General features: G+C 52.2%; 1 protein-coding gene across 1 annotated transcript in view; it reads right to left on the bottom strand.

Annotated features, from left to right (window-relative positions):
• Window positions 1-16,205, bottom strand: part of LOC138066504 (otoferlin-like) — a 56,719-nt gene that overhangs the window by 35,350 nt on the left and 5,164 nt on the right. The window contains 13 exon segments of the mRNA XM_068936372.1: window positions 672-855; window positions 1,352-1,460; window positions 1,869-2,077; window positions 2,810-2,996; window positions 3,355-3,541; window positions 4,607-4,725; window positions 4,727-4,770; window positions 6,149-6,231; window positions 7,137-7,207; window positions 7,703-7,834; window positions 9,565-9,619; window positions 9,924-10,050; window positions 11,874-11,947. Of these exon segments, the coding sequence (XP_068792473.1) occupies window positions 672-855; window positions 1,352-1,460; window positions 1,869-2,077; window positions 2,810-2,996; window positions 3,355-3,541; window positions 4,607-4,725; window positions 4,727-4,770; window positions 6,149-6,231; window positions 7,137-7,207; window positions 7,703-7,834; window positions 9,565-9,619; window positions 9,924-10,050; window positions 11,874-11,947 (1,581 nt within the window).

Below are 16,205 nucleotides of genomic sequence, written 5' to 3'. Positions count from 1 at the left end.
ATTTTTGAATCCACTGGTTAACTTTCCCCTAATTTGCCACAGAGGTAGAGCATTAAAGGTGTGGATAGCTAGGAGCGCTGCACACACAACTGGCTGCGTAGATGAGAGAGGCCCTCTGTAGGGTAGGCTGAGAGGTCAACTCAACCTTTATGAGACAACAGGCAATCGACAAGAGTGCTCAGCACTGTAGGCAATGGCGGTGGGTGTTCAGCTCTTCTTAGCTGTAATACCCAAGATGGGGTCTCTACAAGCACTTAGCTAAGCTCCCTTCACAGGGCACGGAGAGCTAGTGGCGGCTGCTGCTGCTCCGAGGGCTGGTTGGCTGAATGACTCTCCAGGTTCCTGGGACTGCACTGACTCCATCTCTGCTGACTCTCGGGGGAGCTCAGATACCTGGCACACAGGCCAACACCTTCGGACAAGGAACTAAGTCACATCTCTCCCCACGAGCTTTTAGGTCTGCTGCTCCCATCAGCCTACAGACCGTTCAGAAACCAGATGCTAATTCCCTCTCCTGCAAGGCAAGGGAGCACACTGCCTCTCTGTTTCCCAGCTGCTGGCAGGAGACAGACCCCTCCTACCTCACTACAACACTGCAATGTCCCTTCCCTCACTTTCCCCTTGCCACGCCCAGCAAGGCGGCCCTCTGGTGGCCAGGAGGGCACACTTACCTGTCTGTGACCAGGGGTTTCATGGGTTGAGATGAGCAAAGGGAGACCAGCTCTCCATCCTCATCACCGTCTTCCTCACTTGAGTTCTGCAGCAGCTCAGACTCTGCTTCGTCCCCATCCCCTCCATCTTTCTTCCTCCGCAAGGTAGGCTTGGCCATGCCATCTACGGGAACCAGATTGTTACCTCAGGAAAGAAGTCACAGGGCTATAACTCACACTGGGGTTAAACAGCCTCAGTCACCTGCCTTTAATTCAGGCTGGGGAGCAACTTCCTCTGCAGGAACCATGGGGGACAGTGGAGTTCAGCTTTCTGAAACCCTGACCAGGGATTACAAACTAACAACAGAAATCTGTCCTCTACTCATGCCCCCTTCCAAGCCATTAGAAACATACATCCTTCCTTTGGTGGTTAACCTCTGGAAACGCAAAGCCAGGTGCTCTCAACTGAGAGATGGAGCAGATCCACTGCTGACAGGAGATCACGCAGCAAAGAGCTCATCTGGGGACACGCATGGCTTGTGCCAATGAAGTAGCCATCACCTTCTTCCTAAACTGAGAGCCTCGGATGCTCTGTCAAACGTTAGCATGGAAAGAGGGGGTAAACAGCCTGCTTTTGGCCTTGGCTCCTGCAGTCTCTGCCGGGCATGTTTCAAAACCAACCTCCTCAGAAAACCACCAACCTGTTGTGACCTCAGAGTTGATGGGTTTGTCACCAATCTTCCTGTCCATCACGGTAGCTTCCAGGAAGGCTCCAAAGAGGAAGAATTCCTCCATTTTCCCAGGACAGTTCTGCAGGAAAAAAAACAGGCAAGTAGGATACAAGGTTAAGGTCAGCTGGATGGACCCTTAGGAGAACAAGCCACAGGGCAGGGGGTCCCAGAAGGCCACATTCAGCACCTTGAACACCTACACGAGCTCTATGAAGGGGAGGTGCCACTGTCTAGGTTTTCATGGAGACTACGAGGGTTTTCTCTCCCTCTGCTCAAGCCTTCTAAGAGATAGGTGTCTGGCTGAACTCGGTGTCTAGGCTCACTGCACGTTCTTTTTGAATGACCATAAAACCTGAAAAATCTTTGCAAGATTTGTTGTTGTGCTGGGGGATCCAGTGCTTTTAGTGCAACACCAAATAAAATCCTCAGTCTATGAGACCAGACATAACTACCAAGGGGACTGAGCAAACTATCACTAACACCCAGCACTTGTCACTGGCAACCAAAGGGTCAGGGAAGACTCACATCAGCAACTCATCTCCAAGATCTCCACAGCAAGGCTTATCAAAAGCCTGGCCCGGAAAGAGATGCCTTCACCCAGACCCTCATTCAGATCTTGGTGCTCATCCATCAGGGTGTAGTTCCGAGTGGAGCCGTACATGTTCACCCAGGCACGGCCAAAGGTGGGCAGGAAGCCTGCAGGAGACCAGACACACACGTAGTGAAGGGGATGTGCAAGAAGGAGGGCATGGCTTTGTCTCAGGGCTCAAGCTGGCTCATGGAATGGCATCACTTCCCTGCTCTGGGTATTGTACTACAGGATTGAGCATGCGTATGTGTGTGTGTGTGCATGCACATGGAAAATACACACATGCAACAATACATGGAGATGATTTTGTGGTGACAGCAGTGAGGGGGATTGTGCAGCTCACCACGTCAAAGACACACACAACTACTCCGTTGGGCAAGCCACCCAGCATGAGGCAACAGAGAGGAGAAACCCTCATTAGCCACCTTCGTAGAGCCCTCTCTGCTTTTACATTGGTCCTGTCCACATGTGCGCTAGTGCATTTGTGCATGTGTGTGCATTCGTGTGTGCATGTGTGTCTGTGTGAACATGAGAGCCTGTCACATATTCATCCATTCACGGCCATGAATTTTCTGGAAGGGCCAGTTGTTCTTGGGTGTCTTTTCTTTCAAGTTTCTGACTGGAGGCATGTTATGGGACTTGGTTTTCAGGGAATGGGTGCCCAGTGATCTCAGAAAACCACTGCAGGGAATAAAGGTCTCTCCTACTGGCCACCAAGGAGCAGCTGTCTCCAGGGCTGGGGAAGGAGCCTGGGCTATTTTGCTAACTCTCTGCCAAAGGGAAGCCTCTCTCTCTACCATGAAGAGGGTGTCTCAGTCCTCCCCTCATATTAGCTTTGCCTTTGTCTCCTTCGTTAGAGACCTCCCGCCAATCAATGAAATGGGTCCCAATGGCCACATCATGGACTTTGTCAGAGTCTCGGACCTGGATCTTTATCCTCTTGCACAATGGGGGGAACATTCCTGTGAAGACTATTTGCTCATTCCAGAGGGGCTCGTAGCTGCTCTTCCGCACAGATGTCTTCCCCTGCCAAGTGGGAGGAGAAAGCACATGTTTCACAAGGGTCTGAGCCCACAAGCCACCCACCTTCTTTCAGACCTCAACTCCTCCCCTGCTAATGACCATGATAGCAACACGTGTTCTGCTCGGGACTTTCTTCTCCCAAATAGAGACTGCTGGAGACTGCAGACTGATGCAACCCCCTCATAGTCTGGGCAAGAGAAGGGAACGTGGCACAGGACAAACAAGCAGCTTTGTCACACAGGTCAGCATCTACATGCCAGGACAGCTGAGATCATCCTTGGCCACGTAGTCCCAAACCTGCATAATGGCTAGCCCTGCTCACGTTATCATGTCACAAAGGTATAGCAAGCAGCTCACCCACCTTCTGCCCTGCAAAGAACACCTCCACATCGGGGTCCACCAAGTCCTTGCTCTCCCCAATGAGAGCCTTCTTCACATTGGCCACGAGGCTGGTGTTCATACGGGGCAGCCCCTCAGCTCAATAGATCTTTAGGTAGAAACGAGCCCATTGCCGCTCCGGAGGGACCCCATCTGGAAGGAGGAAGTTCCTGCAGCATCAGAAAACAGGACTCAAAACAGCTCCTGGGCCTGGCAGGTTTGTCAGGAGAGACTTGCAGAAGAGGGAGAAGCTGCCCCACTTGTGGAGCACAGGCTGTGAGGAGGTGGAAAGGTAGCCATTTCTGCAGCCCTATATTTTATCATAGTCCTGTTCCTGCCCACCCTCCTGATTCAGGACAGGGAAAGGCGGTTTCATAAGGGAACCTTATGGCAACACATTGAGGTGCCTCAGAGACAACCTGCATCTTTCTAAAGGGATATAATCATTATCAGCAGTGGAGCTGAGGGGAAGACTAATCTCTACCTAGTTTAGACATCTGCAGCAGCCCAGATGAATGGGATGTTAGAAGGGCCTTTATCTTTGGAAAAGGCCCTCATACCCTGCCAGGGTATAAGGGGAACTGGGGTGGTTATACTGGAAGGAAACTTGAGCTCCATGAAATGGCTTCTCGTGGCAGGTCTTGCCTCTTCTCTCTTCCCCGAGAGCTACAGAGGATGCCGTGAACAACAGTTCTAAAGGAACTTTGTCCATGATAAAGTGGGATAAGAGCATGACTACAGCATGGAACAATAGTCCAAAAGAGTTCACATGCTGCTTTAAGCCCCTTGGTGCCCTCCCTGTCCTTACAGCGGGTAGGGAGACCTCAGCCATCATTTCCCATCTTCCCTTCAACCTCACTTCTGTGGCTCCCATTCAACGGCCAACTGGAGCAACAGCTAAAAAGCACAGACATCATGTTGGTTCACATCAGGCTGGTGCTGGTATGCACAAGTGAACAACCAGCAGCAGAGGGTCTGAACTGATATAAAGGACTGGTCTGTAGTGATGTGACCAGGATTTGCATCAGTAATCTAGCAACTCTCCTCTTTCCGAGAAACAATCTAGTTGGCACTTCTGATTGCAGTGCACAAGTTAAGCACGCCTATTAGAGGGGCTGTCAGCCTAATTGGGAAGGGATGCTGTCCTTACTGAATAATCCAAAATAAAGTGACACGAAAAGCTCATAGCTCATTCCCAAGGAAGGATACAGGGAACTGGCTCTGCGAATCCTTACCCCTCAATATCATCCTCATCTGTCTCATTGGCTTTGTGTGGTGTCTTGATGTTGTCCCCTTTCCCTACCACAGCAACGTCACACTTCAGATAACCTTTAAGTCCAGCAGTGAGACCGACCCTCAGGGTCAGAAAGGGTGGCCCATTTGCGATAGAACTGGTGCTCTGAAAGCCATGGAACAAGACAGACATTTATCACAATTACAGGAATTACTGCGAGCACTGGGCATGTCTGTCCACTTGACTGCAGAAGCCTGCATGCATGCATAAAGAGACCTCTCCAGGTGTGAGGAATTCCAGACAGAACCCCCTGAAAATCCATTGGGAGGATCTGCCCAATGTTGGAGACAGAGAAGCAATGGGATAAACTGCCTGTAGAGGTGTGGAGTTTCCATCACTGGACATTTTTAAGGCCTGGTGCCTCTTAGATGGGCGAGAAAGATCTCATCCTTCTGTGGAGTGCATCAGAAGAGATGCTCTCTTCAGATCCCTTCCAGCATCGTTTGCTGAGCCCCCCTGAAATGGAAACTTAGCTCTCAGGACTCTTCAGAGGGGCAGAGTGCTACAAAAAGGCCTGATGCATAAGCTAAGATAAAATCCCAGTGATTCTGGATGTCTCTTCTCTAAAGGGAAGTTTCAGGTCTTCCTTATGCTGGCATGCTGCAAGCCCTGGGCCCTCCAAGGAGCCATGCTCTTCTGTACAGAACAGGCATTTCTTAGTCTCCTCTCCTGCAGATGGGTTTGCTTCATCAGTCTGCCAGACACGTTCAAGATGATTCACTGATTCAGTGACTTTTCAGGCAGAAGCTCAGTGGGGAGCCTGTCACGGAGTAGGGCTGATCCTTCCCAAGAGCAAGGGTATGGACTGAATGACCTCTCCAGGGACCCTTCTGGACCTCCTTTATACTAATCCCAACCATGCCTGCTTTCGCTGCGCACAGCGAGTGCAGGATGCTGAAAGCTTCCACATTTCTTTTATGGTTCTATAAAACAGGCTTCCCTGAAACAGAGGTCCTCTAAACAAAGCCCACGATAGCACAGTGGATTTTAGTAGCACTCATCGGGCCCCTCTGTACTAAGTCAAGGCAGGCTGTAGCATCAGTGAGCAACATGACATTCTCACAGAAGCTCTAATTAACCTCTCTTTCTTTGCACACTGGGCATCTTCCTGTCTTGGTCTAAAGGCCAGCCACACAGGGCTAGACCTTCAGCTCTCGGAAAGGTCAACATCTTGCCTAAGCAAGCTAGCTAAGCTTCTTAGGAGGTCAGTGGAGAGAGAATGGCACATCTGAGGACAATTCTACCTGCGTGCATTATGCCTTATCCTAGAATGGGATATACCATCTTCTGGAGAGGCTGAGGGCTCTTTTCGGACTGCAGAAGGAGCCTAGATGACATGCTTGCACCCGGGATACTAAAATTAAGTTGACTAAGTGTTGCCAAAGGAAACTAGTGACTGCCTGGCTACCTTGCAAATGGTAGACATTTGTTTGATGGTGAAGGTAGGCATCTATATGACCCCTTGCAAATTGTGGTGACATACCAGGCTGGGTGTAAACAGTTCCAACATCCACCTTGAAGGAGCCTACCAAAGTCCCACTGCGCAAGAGATTTTGAGTGGATCACCTGAAAAGCGAGGGAGAACAACAAGTCAGAGCTTTTTCTGTGCCCAGCCATGCTGGGAGGGGTAGGGCTGTTTCTAGAACGGTTCAGTGTCAAACATTAAAGGATTTGATGCATCTTGCTTAGTTTGGGCAGGAGATATAATCACTCACTGTGCTGTGTGAAGCACAGTGTGGTTGGCAGCTCTTGTTTAGCAGTCTTGCAAGCAAGTGTACACTTGGATTCAATAGGAAAAAAAAGTAAAAAAAAAAAACCATCTTTGAAACAAGATGCAGTGTTCCAGCTACTATGGCACCAAACACTGAGACATTCTCCTCAAGGAAGCGTCTCAAAGATGCTTGAAATCTATACTTTAATTCCCTTCCTGGGAGAAATTACACAGCCAGACTATGCATGGGATAGATGTGGATGCTCCTAGCCAGCCTGCTTTGATCTGTGAATCTATGAATCTCCTTCCCCAGAGCCGCGAAGGAAGACTAGGAGAGCTGGAGCCTCTGTTTTGCTCTCATTATTTACAACTCTGAATTTCCTCAAGAGCTGTACCCACCCTCATGCTTCAGGGAATCCACTGGCAGCCTCAGGAAGCTCTTGCTTCTCCCCAAGCCTAAAGAGACATCCTGAGACAGGCTTAGTTTTGCCTAGCTAGGAAATACCAGAGGTCAGCCACAGAGCAACAGAGGGAACACGAGTGGAGGGGTGTGTGGCTGCAGCAATAAGGACACTGACAGAGGGATTGGGGGGGTCTGCAAAGGAGGTGAGGCTCGTAGGACATGAGGGCTCAGAGAGAGGGACTGAGCACCTCCGCTCCTGCCACAGGTCTCGCATCAAGGGTCTAAATCCATCCCAACAAGTAAGTAAAATGGGTTGGCTTCCACCAAAGCCCACTGAAAAGGACAACACAACCATGCTCACTTATGGACAGCTTGATGATCTTATCGAATACGACATCTGGGGGAACATGGAAATCAAAGACAAAGCACTGAAAGAGAAGGAGCATGCGTGAAAGCAGGGAAGCAGGCATGGGCTCCTTCTGAATTGAAGGACAATATTATGGTCCATATCCCACCAACAGAGATGTGTCTGTGCAGAGGAACAGCCTGCAGTTCACGTCACAGCTGCAGAGGGACCCATGTCAGCCCAACAACTGACAGCATCAGTGATCTCAGAAACTAAAATAAAGCATTAACTTCTTGGAAAGACTCAGAAAGTGGGCACAGGCTCATTTAATTTGAAACTGATCAAGTAAGGGGTTTTGTCTTGCTTTGGTTCTTTGTCACCATTTTGTAAAATACCAGAGGGCCAAGGTTTCATCCCTCCTTCTGCATGGTTTCTGATTTCATCTTACTCCAGCAAAAGGTAACAGAAGAAAAAGAAAAAAACCAAAGTCAAATAAATGTAATTTGCTGTCAAACTGCAGTCTAGGCCTTGAGGAGCAACGAGCCTGGAGCAGCACCTCAGGAAAAATCCAGCTCACCTCATTGTAGTAAGGGCAATTAGTCGAGTCCTTCATGGACGTGCATTTCTTTTCATCTCCAACCTCCACACAGGCCACGGGGTCCATGTTGAGCCCAACCAGCTGCCGTGCCTCAATGACTGTGATGCTGACCTGGGGAGAGAGATTCATGGACCTCCACCTCGGCTGCCCTAAACTGTGTCTCCACCTGACTCTCCTCTCCAAGGTGCTTTCAGTGCCGGGGTGGCAGCTGGGTAGTCTCTCTTCATCACACAAAAGGGACAGGGCTGCTCCTACAAGCCTGAGAGAGCTGCGGCATGGCATGGGAGGTAGGAGCATCAGAGCAGCCCTGTCCGTTCAGATGGCTCTTCTGCTCCAAGAGCACGTAAGGCACAAAGTTGAACGGATTTAGCTAAGCTGCGGGAGCAGACACTCTGCTACTGATGCCCTAACTGGCTTAACTTGCTTCTGCTAAAAAATACAAGGGGTAAACCGCTCAGAAAAGGAAGCTGATAAAAGACAGCTGAGCTCTCTAAAGAAGAGGACAAGACTGCCTGGCATTGATTGCTGCACAAACTGACTTACTGCAGAGGAGCTGAGCTGCAAATGCAACCTCCTACCCCTCACCCAAAGCTGCACCAGCTTAACAAACCCAGCTCAAATCCCTTCCTCATTTCAAGGGCAGCAAGGTAGGTGCGAATACTCTCAGACTCCTTCTGAGGAGGTAAGCAGCTAAGGTCACCGCTCTGTTCCCTCACCATTCCCAATGAAAACCAGCCTTGTGATACTCCTGTTTGCACTGGCCAATTAACTGAACCTCTTGCTCTGTCTTGCACTTAATTCGTCTTGCACCTTCCTCCTTCTCTTTACATTCTGATTATACTATTCCCGAACCAGGGACACTCAGTCCTCGTTGTCCTCGCAACTTGTTTTAGGCTTTTTATGCGTATAATTAAACCTCTTCCACATACTGCTCTACTGCATCTTCTGATGGCAACTGGTCTCTCGTGGGATTTAAAAGTGGACGCCGTATATGGTCTACAATAAACCTTTAACAACAAATCATTATTTGCATTGGTCCCAGACATCCCTAGGAACGTGCTACTGCGCTAACACACAAGGACAGAAAAGTAAACGGCTGCCGAATCAGCATGACTCGGTGAAAACGAGAAGAGGAACAAGATAACAGCAACCAGGCACCAACCTACCAGAGGAAATCCAACGAGTACTGCCAGCCAGGCCTCGTCAATTGGGAACGCTAAAACAGGTACTGAAAGCCTTTGGAAATTAAGAGAACTGTGTTGGAGATTGCCTGCTTCAAACCCTGATTAAGCTGGGCTTTCTGGGCTTGTCACAATGGACAGCAAATCCAGTTAACTACTTGAGATATAGCTTATCACTCTAGCATTTAAACAGCAGCTTTTTGAAAGTCATCCTCCCACAGGAACAATACCTGAAACAGTCGTTCACACATGAGCCAGCCTTCAGACTTAACAAACAAATTGTCAGTTGCTTTTGTGAGCGCAGTACATTGAAACCTGCGCTGGACTCACTCCCAACAACGCCATGCCAAGGTCCATAACCTGCTGCATGGGGAGGAGGCACAGCCTCGGTGGGACTCCAGCAAGCCTAGGCCTGCTCAAGTGACTGTCAGTCCTTCCTCCTGGTCCCAGAGCTGTCCCACAGGCCATCGGGGACAAAGGCTTCAACTAAGAGATTCAGCTCCTCAAGTAACTACTCTGCTGATAGTTGCGGTCCAAGAAAGTGTGAAAGAAAAGTTCTCAACTCGCCTCTTCCTCCCCTTAAACACTCCCTGTGAAATGGTCTCTCCCTGGGCTCTGAACCCCCCGAGCTGAAGTTGGGGGCACAGCGTTGTCACCTACCTGATAATCCATCGGCCTCCCAGCACTCGGCTCCATTTTGATATCAGGCTTGGACCTTCCAAAGGGCAGGAAAAAAGACCTCCGTCAAACAACAGAGGAACTCACTGCAGACTGTGACAGAGCATTTCCCAGGGTTACTCCTTGCAGTGCCAGCTCTCTTGGCATGAGAGGAATATAAACTCCAGGGGCTGTGAAATGCCACTGAACATTCTTTGTTCAAGCGTTTCTGAAAACAGTTGCATGGGGCAACGTGATTTCCAGCATATCTCAGCTCAGGGGACACATGGCTCTGGGGAGCAGGCACGTCTGAGAGTTTGCCATCACCTCCTGGCTTGCACAAGCTCACATCTGGCCTTCACCTCTTGTTGGAGACACTGGTGGTTACAGCCGTGACGGAAGCCAAGGAGACTGTGTCTGGGTCCAGTCCACCTCCTAGTCTCATGGCTTTTCGGCCCAGGTCTTCTGCTTCCAAAACAGCAGGTTCCTCTGCATAAAGGCACACAGACAAAAGAACGTCTCTTGTTGTTTCCACTCGGTGGATAATTAAAGACTCCGAGAAAGGTAACCAATACATCCTATCAACCTCTCCTGGTAATACAAAGAACAGTGGTCACCTGGTCAGGCCACAGACAACCTGGTTTAAAATGGATTTTAAAAGAGGTTTGCGTAGCGTGACACATTATTCCACCTGTGCTGTGTGCCAGCACAGTTTCATGAAGGCAATAAGCTTTGGAAAACTGAAATCCAACAAATGAGCAATGCAGACTTCACGAGGTAAAAGAGCATGTGAACATGTGCTGCAGCTCTAACTGCCATAAGGTGATGCAATGCTGAGGATGAAGGGAGGTGGGGAGCTGCTTTAGGGTCACTGGTTTGTTTCGTTGGCACAGGGGGAAATACTACCAAAACCACGCCTAGAGCACAGACATCGCTTTTGGGAAACAGGTTTCCTACCTCGTGGCTAATCCAAGACTTGGATCAGTTGCTTCACCATAGTCTGGCCCGGTTCTGTGAGATAATACAGAAATAACCTTGGGCTTCAGCTGAAGAGAGGGGGATCTAGGCTGGATGTTAGGAAAAGCTTTCCTAGGTGGAGAGAGGCACTGCAGCAAGTTGTGTGTGAAAAGAGTGTCCTCATTTCCACTGAGGGACCTAAGCAGATTCCATCCTGCCACGTGTGGGTGGAGGGACAGACCAGCACCTTCCCAGCTCTGCTTGCAGTGATTCAGTGGGTTTGTTTGACCCGAGCAGAACTGGCAATCTGCCTGGGATGGCAGAAAGAAGCAGACCACCACTCAGGAGGGATGCTGGGAGGACTACGCCCTGTGGAGGGCAAAGGGGGAGGAAGGATACACACAGCTGTGAGGCAATGACCACATGAACAGTTGTTGCAACTGTTCCCCCACCACTGGTAAATCTACATGTGAATGTACTCCACAATCTGGAAGTACAGCCTTTTCATGCCTTTGCATCCCAGATGGCTTTCCTCATCACCTTAGGTGAAGTCTCCACCACAAGAAGAACACCCTTTCACTGGGGAGAGCAGGAAGATCACCAAGGTTTCAGTATTATGCCTCTACAGTCTGCCAAGGCCTCTACCTCTATAGTGTCTCAGGCCAAATCCCTCCTTTCTTCTCTTAAAAGCTGGCTGAACAACAACAAAGATTTGCCCATGAAGAATATCTAAAGCAACATTTGGTCTTCCTCCACAAAAAGGCATTCCCCAATTTCTTTGTCACTGAAACATCATAATTTGAGCCGAATGGAAACAACAACAAATTTCCGATCGCTAACCACCTTCTGCCTTTCCAGAAAGGTGTCCCATTTCAGCACTGTAGCATGTATCGAGACCTTGGAACAGACAACCTTGAGGCAACAGAGCCCTACCTCTCACTGTGCTGCTGCAACGCTATTCATGCAGGTCTCCATGCATCACAGAGAAGCAGTGAAAGGGCTAAATCACGCTTTTTGCTCTTACACTTGCAAGTAATCCTTAAAATAAGCCAGAAACTGCCCACCTGACTTCCAGGTTTCACCATGATCTCACAAAGCGGGTGAGATCTGGCAAAGCCTTCAGTGTAAGGCTCTCTCCATCTATCCCTGCTTCCCAGATTCCCCCATGCAGACCCTCTCTCCAGCCTTCACCCTGTCCACCAAATGCTCCCTGTCTAATCCCTGAGTTACCAACAGCGTTGATGTGTGCCACTTACGGGGCCGGGGGGGGAGTCTCATCCGTTAAGTGGATGGGACCAGGGGCTTTCCTGGAACAGCAGTACTGGATCAGGGAACAACCTCCTCCCAGCACCTACCTTGCTTCTGATGATCATCCTTTGGTGGACGCGTCTTGCCAAGCTTCATGGCTGAAAAAACACTCCTTTCCCAGCTCCGGAAGAAGACGCGGGAAAGAACTCATTGTATCCTGTACTTTTAGTGGTGTTCTCTGTGACACAGGGGACAACAGGAGGTTTCACAGAATCACAGAATGGTTGAGGTTAGAAGAGGGACTGCTAACTTCCTGCTCACTTCCTCCCCCAGCTCCTTTATCTGGCAATACAAAGGGTCAACCACAGCACACCTTGCACAGGAGAGCTGACTGTCAGCCCAGGCCTCACAGAAAGGCCCCAGGCACTCCCTGCAGCCTGACACCTGCAGAGCTGCATCTGCTGTCTGAGGGTCTGTCTGGGTTGAAGCCTCACACACAGCTGAGGCAGCACCTCCAGCAGCCACTGGGGAATGTGCTCTGCAGCATGTCATGACCATGCCCCAGGGAAGGACACACCACTGCAGAAAAGGGAGAGGCACCTTCTTTGCCTGCTGCCCAAACTGCTGCCTCTGCCAGCCCCACTCTGGGAGCTGGGCTCTAGGCCTGGCTCTTATATAGGCCTCTGCCCAGCAGTGACTCACAAGGGTGCTTGACCCACCCAATCAGGAGCCACCTGAAACAAAAGCCCCAACTCCCTCTGACCAGGCCAGCCCAGATTGCTCGTTAGCAGCAGCCCCACCTAGCTAGGACTTCCCAGAAGTTAAGTTAAGTTAAGTCAAGGCCCCCTGCAGTAGTCCTTGCCTAGCTCTCCCTTCCTGCTAGCAGCAAGCACTGTCTAGTTCCTCGGGGGTCCCCAGAAAGCCTCCCCAACTTCCAACAAGGCCCACAAAAGGCCCAGGCAGAGCCCAGACACTGCTGCGCAAACTGCTGTGTCTGTTTGCTGCGTCTGTTTGCTGTGCTCTGCAGCTCATCACTGCACCATGACAAGAACGGGTGCGTTTTCACCAAAACAGAGCTGGGGCTGCCTGTGCAGTGCAGATGTTGCTGTTGCCCTCTTCTCAGCACCCCCCCCCCACCACCACAATCCTTTCTTGGCCTCAGCAGCTCAGCACGGCCATGCCCACCTCTCTGCCTCTGGGCTGCATCCTGCTCTGCCCCAGCCTGTACCTCCCCCTGCTCCTGGGGCATCTGCACAGGCCACAGGCACACACTAGTGCCCTCCCCATTCCAGCACCTGCCACAGGGGCAGACCTCTGCAGCCAAGGCCTCCCCTTAACCCTGCCTCCCGCCTCTCTGCCCAAAGCTCCCCGTCTGCCAGGGGGAAGCAAGGAGGCTGTGGCAACAAGAGCCACACAGAGAGTGAGGGAGGGCAGCTCCTCTGTGCCCTTTGGGGGAGCTGGTCTTGTCATAGGTTTGCTCAGGGGACCTGGGCCTTGTGTTGGGGGTTCTGGGCTTGTTGTAGGGGTGCTGAGGGTCACTGAACTTTGTGTTGGGAGTGCTGAGGGGATCTGCTTGTTGTGTTGGGGGTGCTAGGTTTGTTTTCGGGCTGCTCAGTGGAGCGGAGCCTTGTGTTGCGGGTGCTGGGGTTGTCATGGTGGTGCTTAGGGGATCTGGGCGTTGTGCAGGAGGTGCTGAGCCTTTTGTTGCGAGTGCTAGGCTTGTCGCGGGGGTGCAGAGGGGATCTGGACCTTTCTTATGGGGCTGCTGGGCTTGTTTTGGGGGATCTGGGCCTTGTGTTGGGGGTGCTGGGCTTGTGGGTCTGCTGAGGGGATCGGGACATTGTGTTGGGACTGCTGGGCTTGTCATGCAGGGTGCTGAGGGGATCAGGGCCTCGTGTTGGGGAGAGCAAGGCTTGTTGTGGGGGTGCTGAGGAAAGCTAGGTCTTGTTTTCGGGGTGCTGGGCCTTGTTTTGGGAGTGCAGAGGGGATCAGGGCCCTGTTTTGGGGGTGCTGAGTAGATCTGGGCGGTGTGTTTGTTGTGTTGGGCTTGTGGGAGTGCTGAGGGCATCTCGAGCTTGTATTGGAGATGCTGGGCTTCTGGTGGGGGTGCTGAGGGGTCTGAGCTTTGTGTTGGGGTTGCTGGGCCTTGTGTTGGGAGTGCTGGGTCTTGTGTTGGGGGTGCTGAGGGAATCTGGGCCGTTGCATTGGGGGTGCTGGGCCTTGTGGTGGGGGTGCTGAGGGGATCTGGGCTTGTTTTCGAGGTGCTGGGCTTGTGTTGCGGGTGCTGGCCTTGTTTTGGGGGTGCAGAGGGGAGCTGGGTGTTGTGTTGGAGGTGCTGGGCCTTGTATTGGGGGGATCTGGGTGTTGTGTTGGGGGTGCTAGGCTTGTTTTCAGGCTGCTCACTGGAGATGAGTGTTGTGTTGGGGGTGCTGGTCTTATCATGAGGGTACTGAAGGGGATCTCGGCGTAGTGTTGGGGGTGCTGGGCTTGTTGTGGCTGTGCTTAGGGGGTCTGGGCTTTGTTTTCGAGGTGCTGGGCTTTGTTTTGGGGGTGCAGAGGGGATCTGGGGCTTGTGTTGGGGGTGCTGGGCTTGTCATAGTGGTGCTGAGGGGATCTGGGGCTTGTTTTAGGGGTGCTGGGCTTGTGGTCGGGGTGCTGAGGGGGTCTGGGCATTGTGTTGGGCGTGCTGGGCTTGTAGTGGAGGTGCTGAAGGGATGTGGGGCTTGTTTTCAAGGTGCTGGGCCTTTTTTTGGTGGTGCAGAGGTTTATCAGGTACTTGTTTTGGAGATGCTGCGCTTGTGGTGGGGTTGCAGAGGGGATCTGGCCATTGCATTGGGGGTGCAGAGGGGATCTGGGCCTTGTGTTGGGGGTGCTGGACTTGTCATAGTGGTGCTGAGGGGATCTGGGCTTGTGTTGGGGGTGCGGGGCGTGTTGTACGAGTGCGGAGGGGATCTGGGGCTTGTATTGGAGGTGTTGGGTTTGTTATGGGGCTGCTGAGGGGATCAGGGGCTTGTATTGGGGGTACTGAGGGGATCAGGGGCTTGTTTTCGAGGTGCTGGATGTGTTTTGGGAGTGCAGAGGGGATCAGGGCCTTGTGGTGGGGGTGCTGAGGGGATCTGGGCGTTGTGTTGGGGGTGCTGGGCTTGTGGTGGGGGTGCTGAGGAGAGCTAGGTCTTGCACTGGGGGTGCTGGGCTTGTTGTGGGAGTGCTGGGCCTTGTTTTGGGAGTGCAGATGGGATCAGGGCCTTGTTTTGGGGGTGCGGAGGGGATCTGGGCCGTGTGTTTGTTGTGTGGGGTGTGTGGGAGTGCTGAGGGGATCTGGGGCTTGTTTTTGGGGTGCTGGGCTTGTGATGGAGGATGCTGAGGGGATCTGGGCCTTGTGTTGGGTGCGCTGGGCTTGTCGTGGACGTGCTGACGGGATCTGGGCATTGTGGTGGAGGGGCTGGGCTTGTCGTAGGGGTACTGAGGGGTCTGGGCCTTGTCTTGGGAGTGCTGGGCCTTGTGTTGGGGGTGCTGAGGGGATGTGGGCCTTGTGTCGGGGGAGCTGGTCTTGTAATGGGTTTGCTGAGGGGATCTGGGCCTTGTTTTGGGGTTGCTGAGGGGATCGGGGCATTGTGTTGGGGGTGCTGGGCTTGTTATGGGGGTGCAGAGGGGATCTGGGCACTGTGTTGGGGGTGCTGGGCTTGTGGTGGGGGTGCAGAGGGGATCTGGGCGTTGTGGTGGGGGTGCTGAGGAGATCGGGGCCTTGTATTGGGGGTAGTGAGGGGATCAGGGGCTTGTTTTCGAGGTGCTGGATGTGTTTTGGGAGTGCAGAGGGGATCAGGGCCTTGTGGTAGGGGTGCAGAGGGGATCTGGGCATTGTGTTTGGTGTGCTGGGCTTTGTTGTGGGGGTGCTGAGGGGATCTGGGCATTGTGTTGGAGGTGCTGGACTTGTCATAGTGGTGCTGAGGGGATCTGGGCTTGTGTTAGGGGTGCTGGGCGTGTTGTGCGAGTGCGGAGGGGATCTGGGGCTTGTATTGGAGGTGTTGGGCCTGTTATGGGGGTGCAGAGGGGATCTGGGCTGTGTGTTTGTTGTGTTGGGCTTGTGGGAGTGCAGAGGGGATCTGGGCTTGTCATGGGGGTGCTGAGGGGATCCGGACCTTCTTGTGGGGGTGTTGAGGGAATATGGGGCTTGTTTTTGAGGTGCTGGATGTGTTTTGGGAGTGCAGAGGGGATCAGGGCCTTGTGGTGGGGTGCTGAGGGGATCTGGGCGTTGTGTTGGGGGTGCTGGGCTTGTGGTGGGGGTGCTGAGGGGATCTGGGCGTTGCACTGGGGGTGCTGGGCTTGTGTTGGGGGTGCTGGGATAGTGGTGGGTGTGCAAAGGGGATCTGGGTCTTGTTGTGTGGGTGTCAGGCTTGTCATGGGGGTACTGAGGGGTCTGGGCCTTGTCTTGGGAGTGC

The sequence above is a fragment of the Struthio camelus genome, chromosome 3 (assembly GCF_040807025.1).
Source record: "Struthio camelus isolate bStrCam1 chromosome 3, bStrCam1.hap1, whole genome shotgun sequence".
In the NCBI taxonomy this organism is placed as follows: domain Eukaryota; kingdom Metazoa; phylum Chordata; class Aves; order Struthioniformes; family Struthionidae; genus Struthio; species Struthio camelus.
Note: the sequence above shows the minus strand (reverse complement) of the source record. Positions and strands in the feature narration are given on the sequence as shown.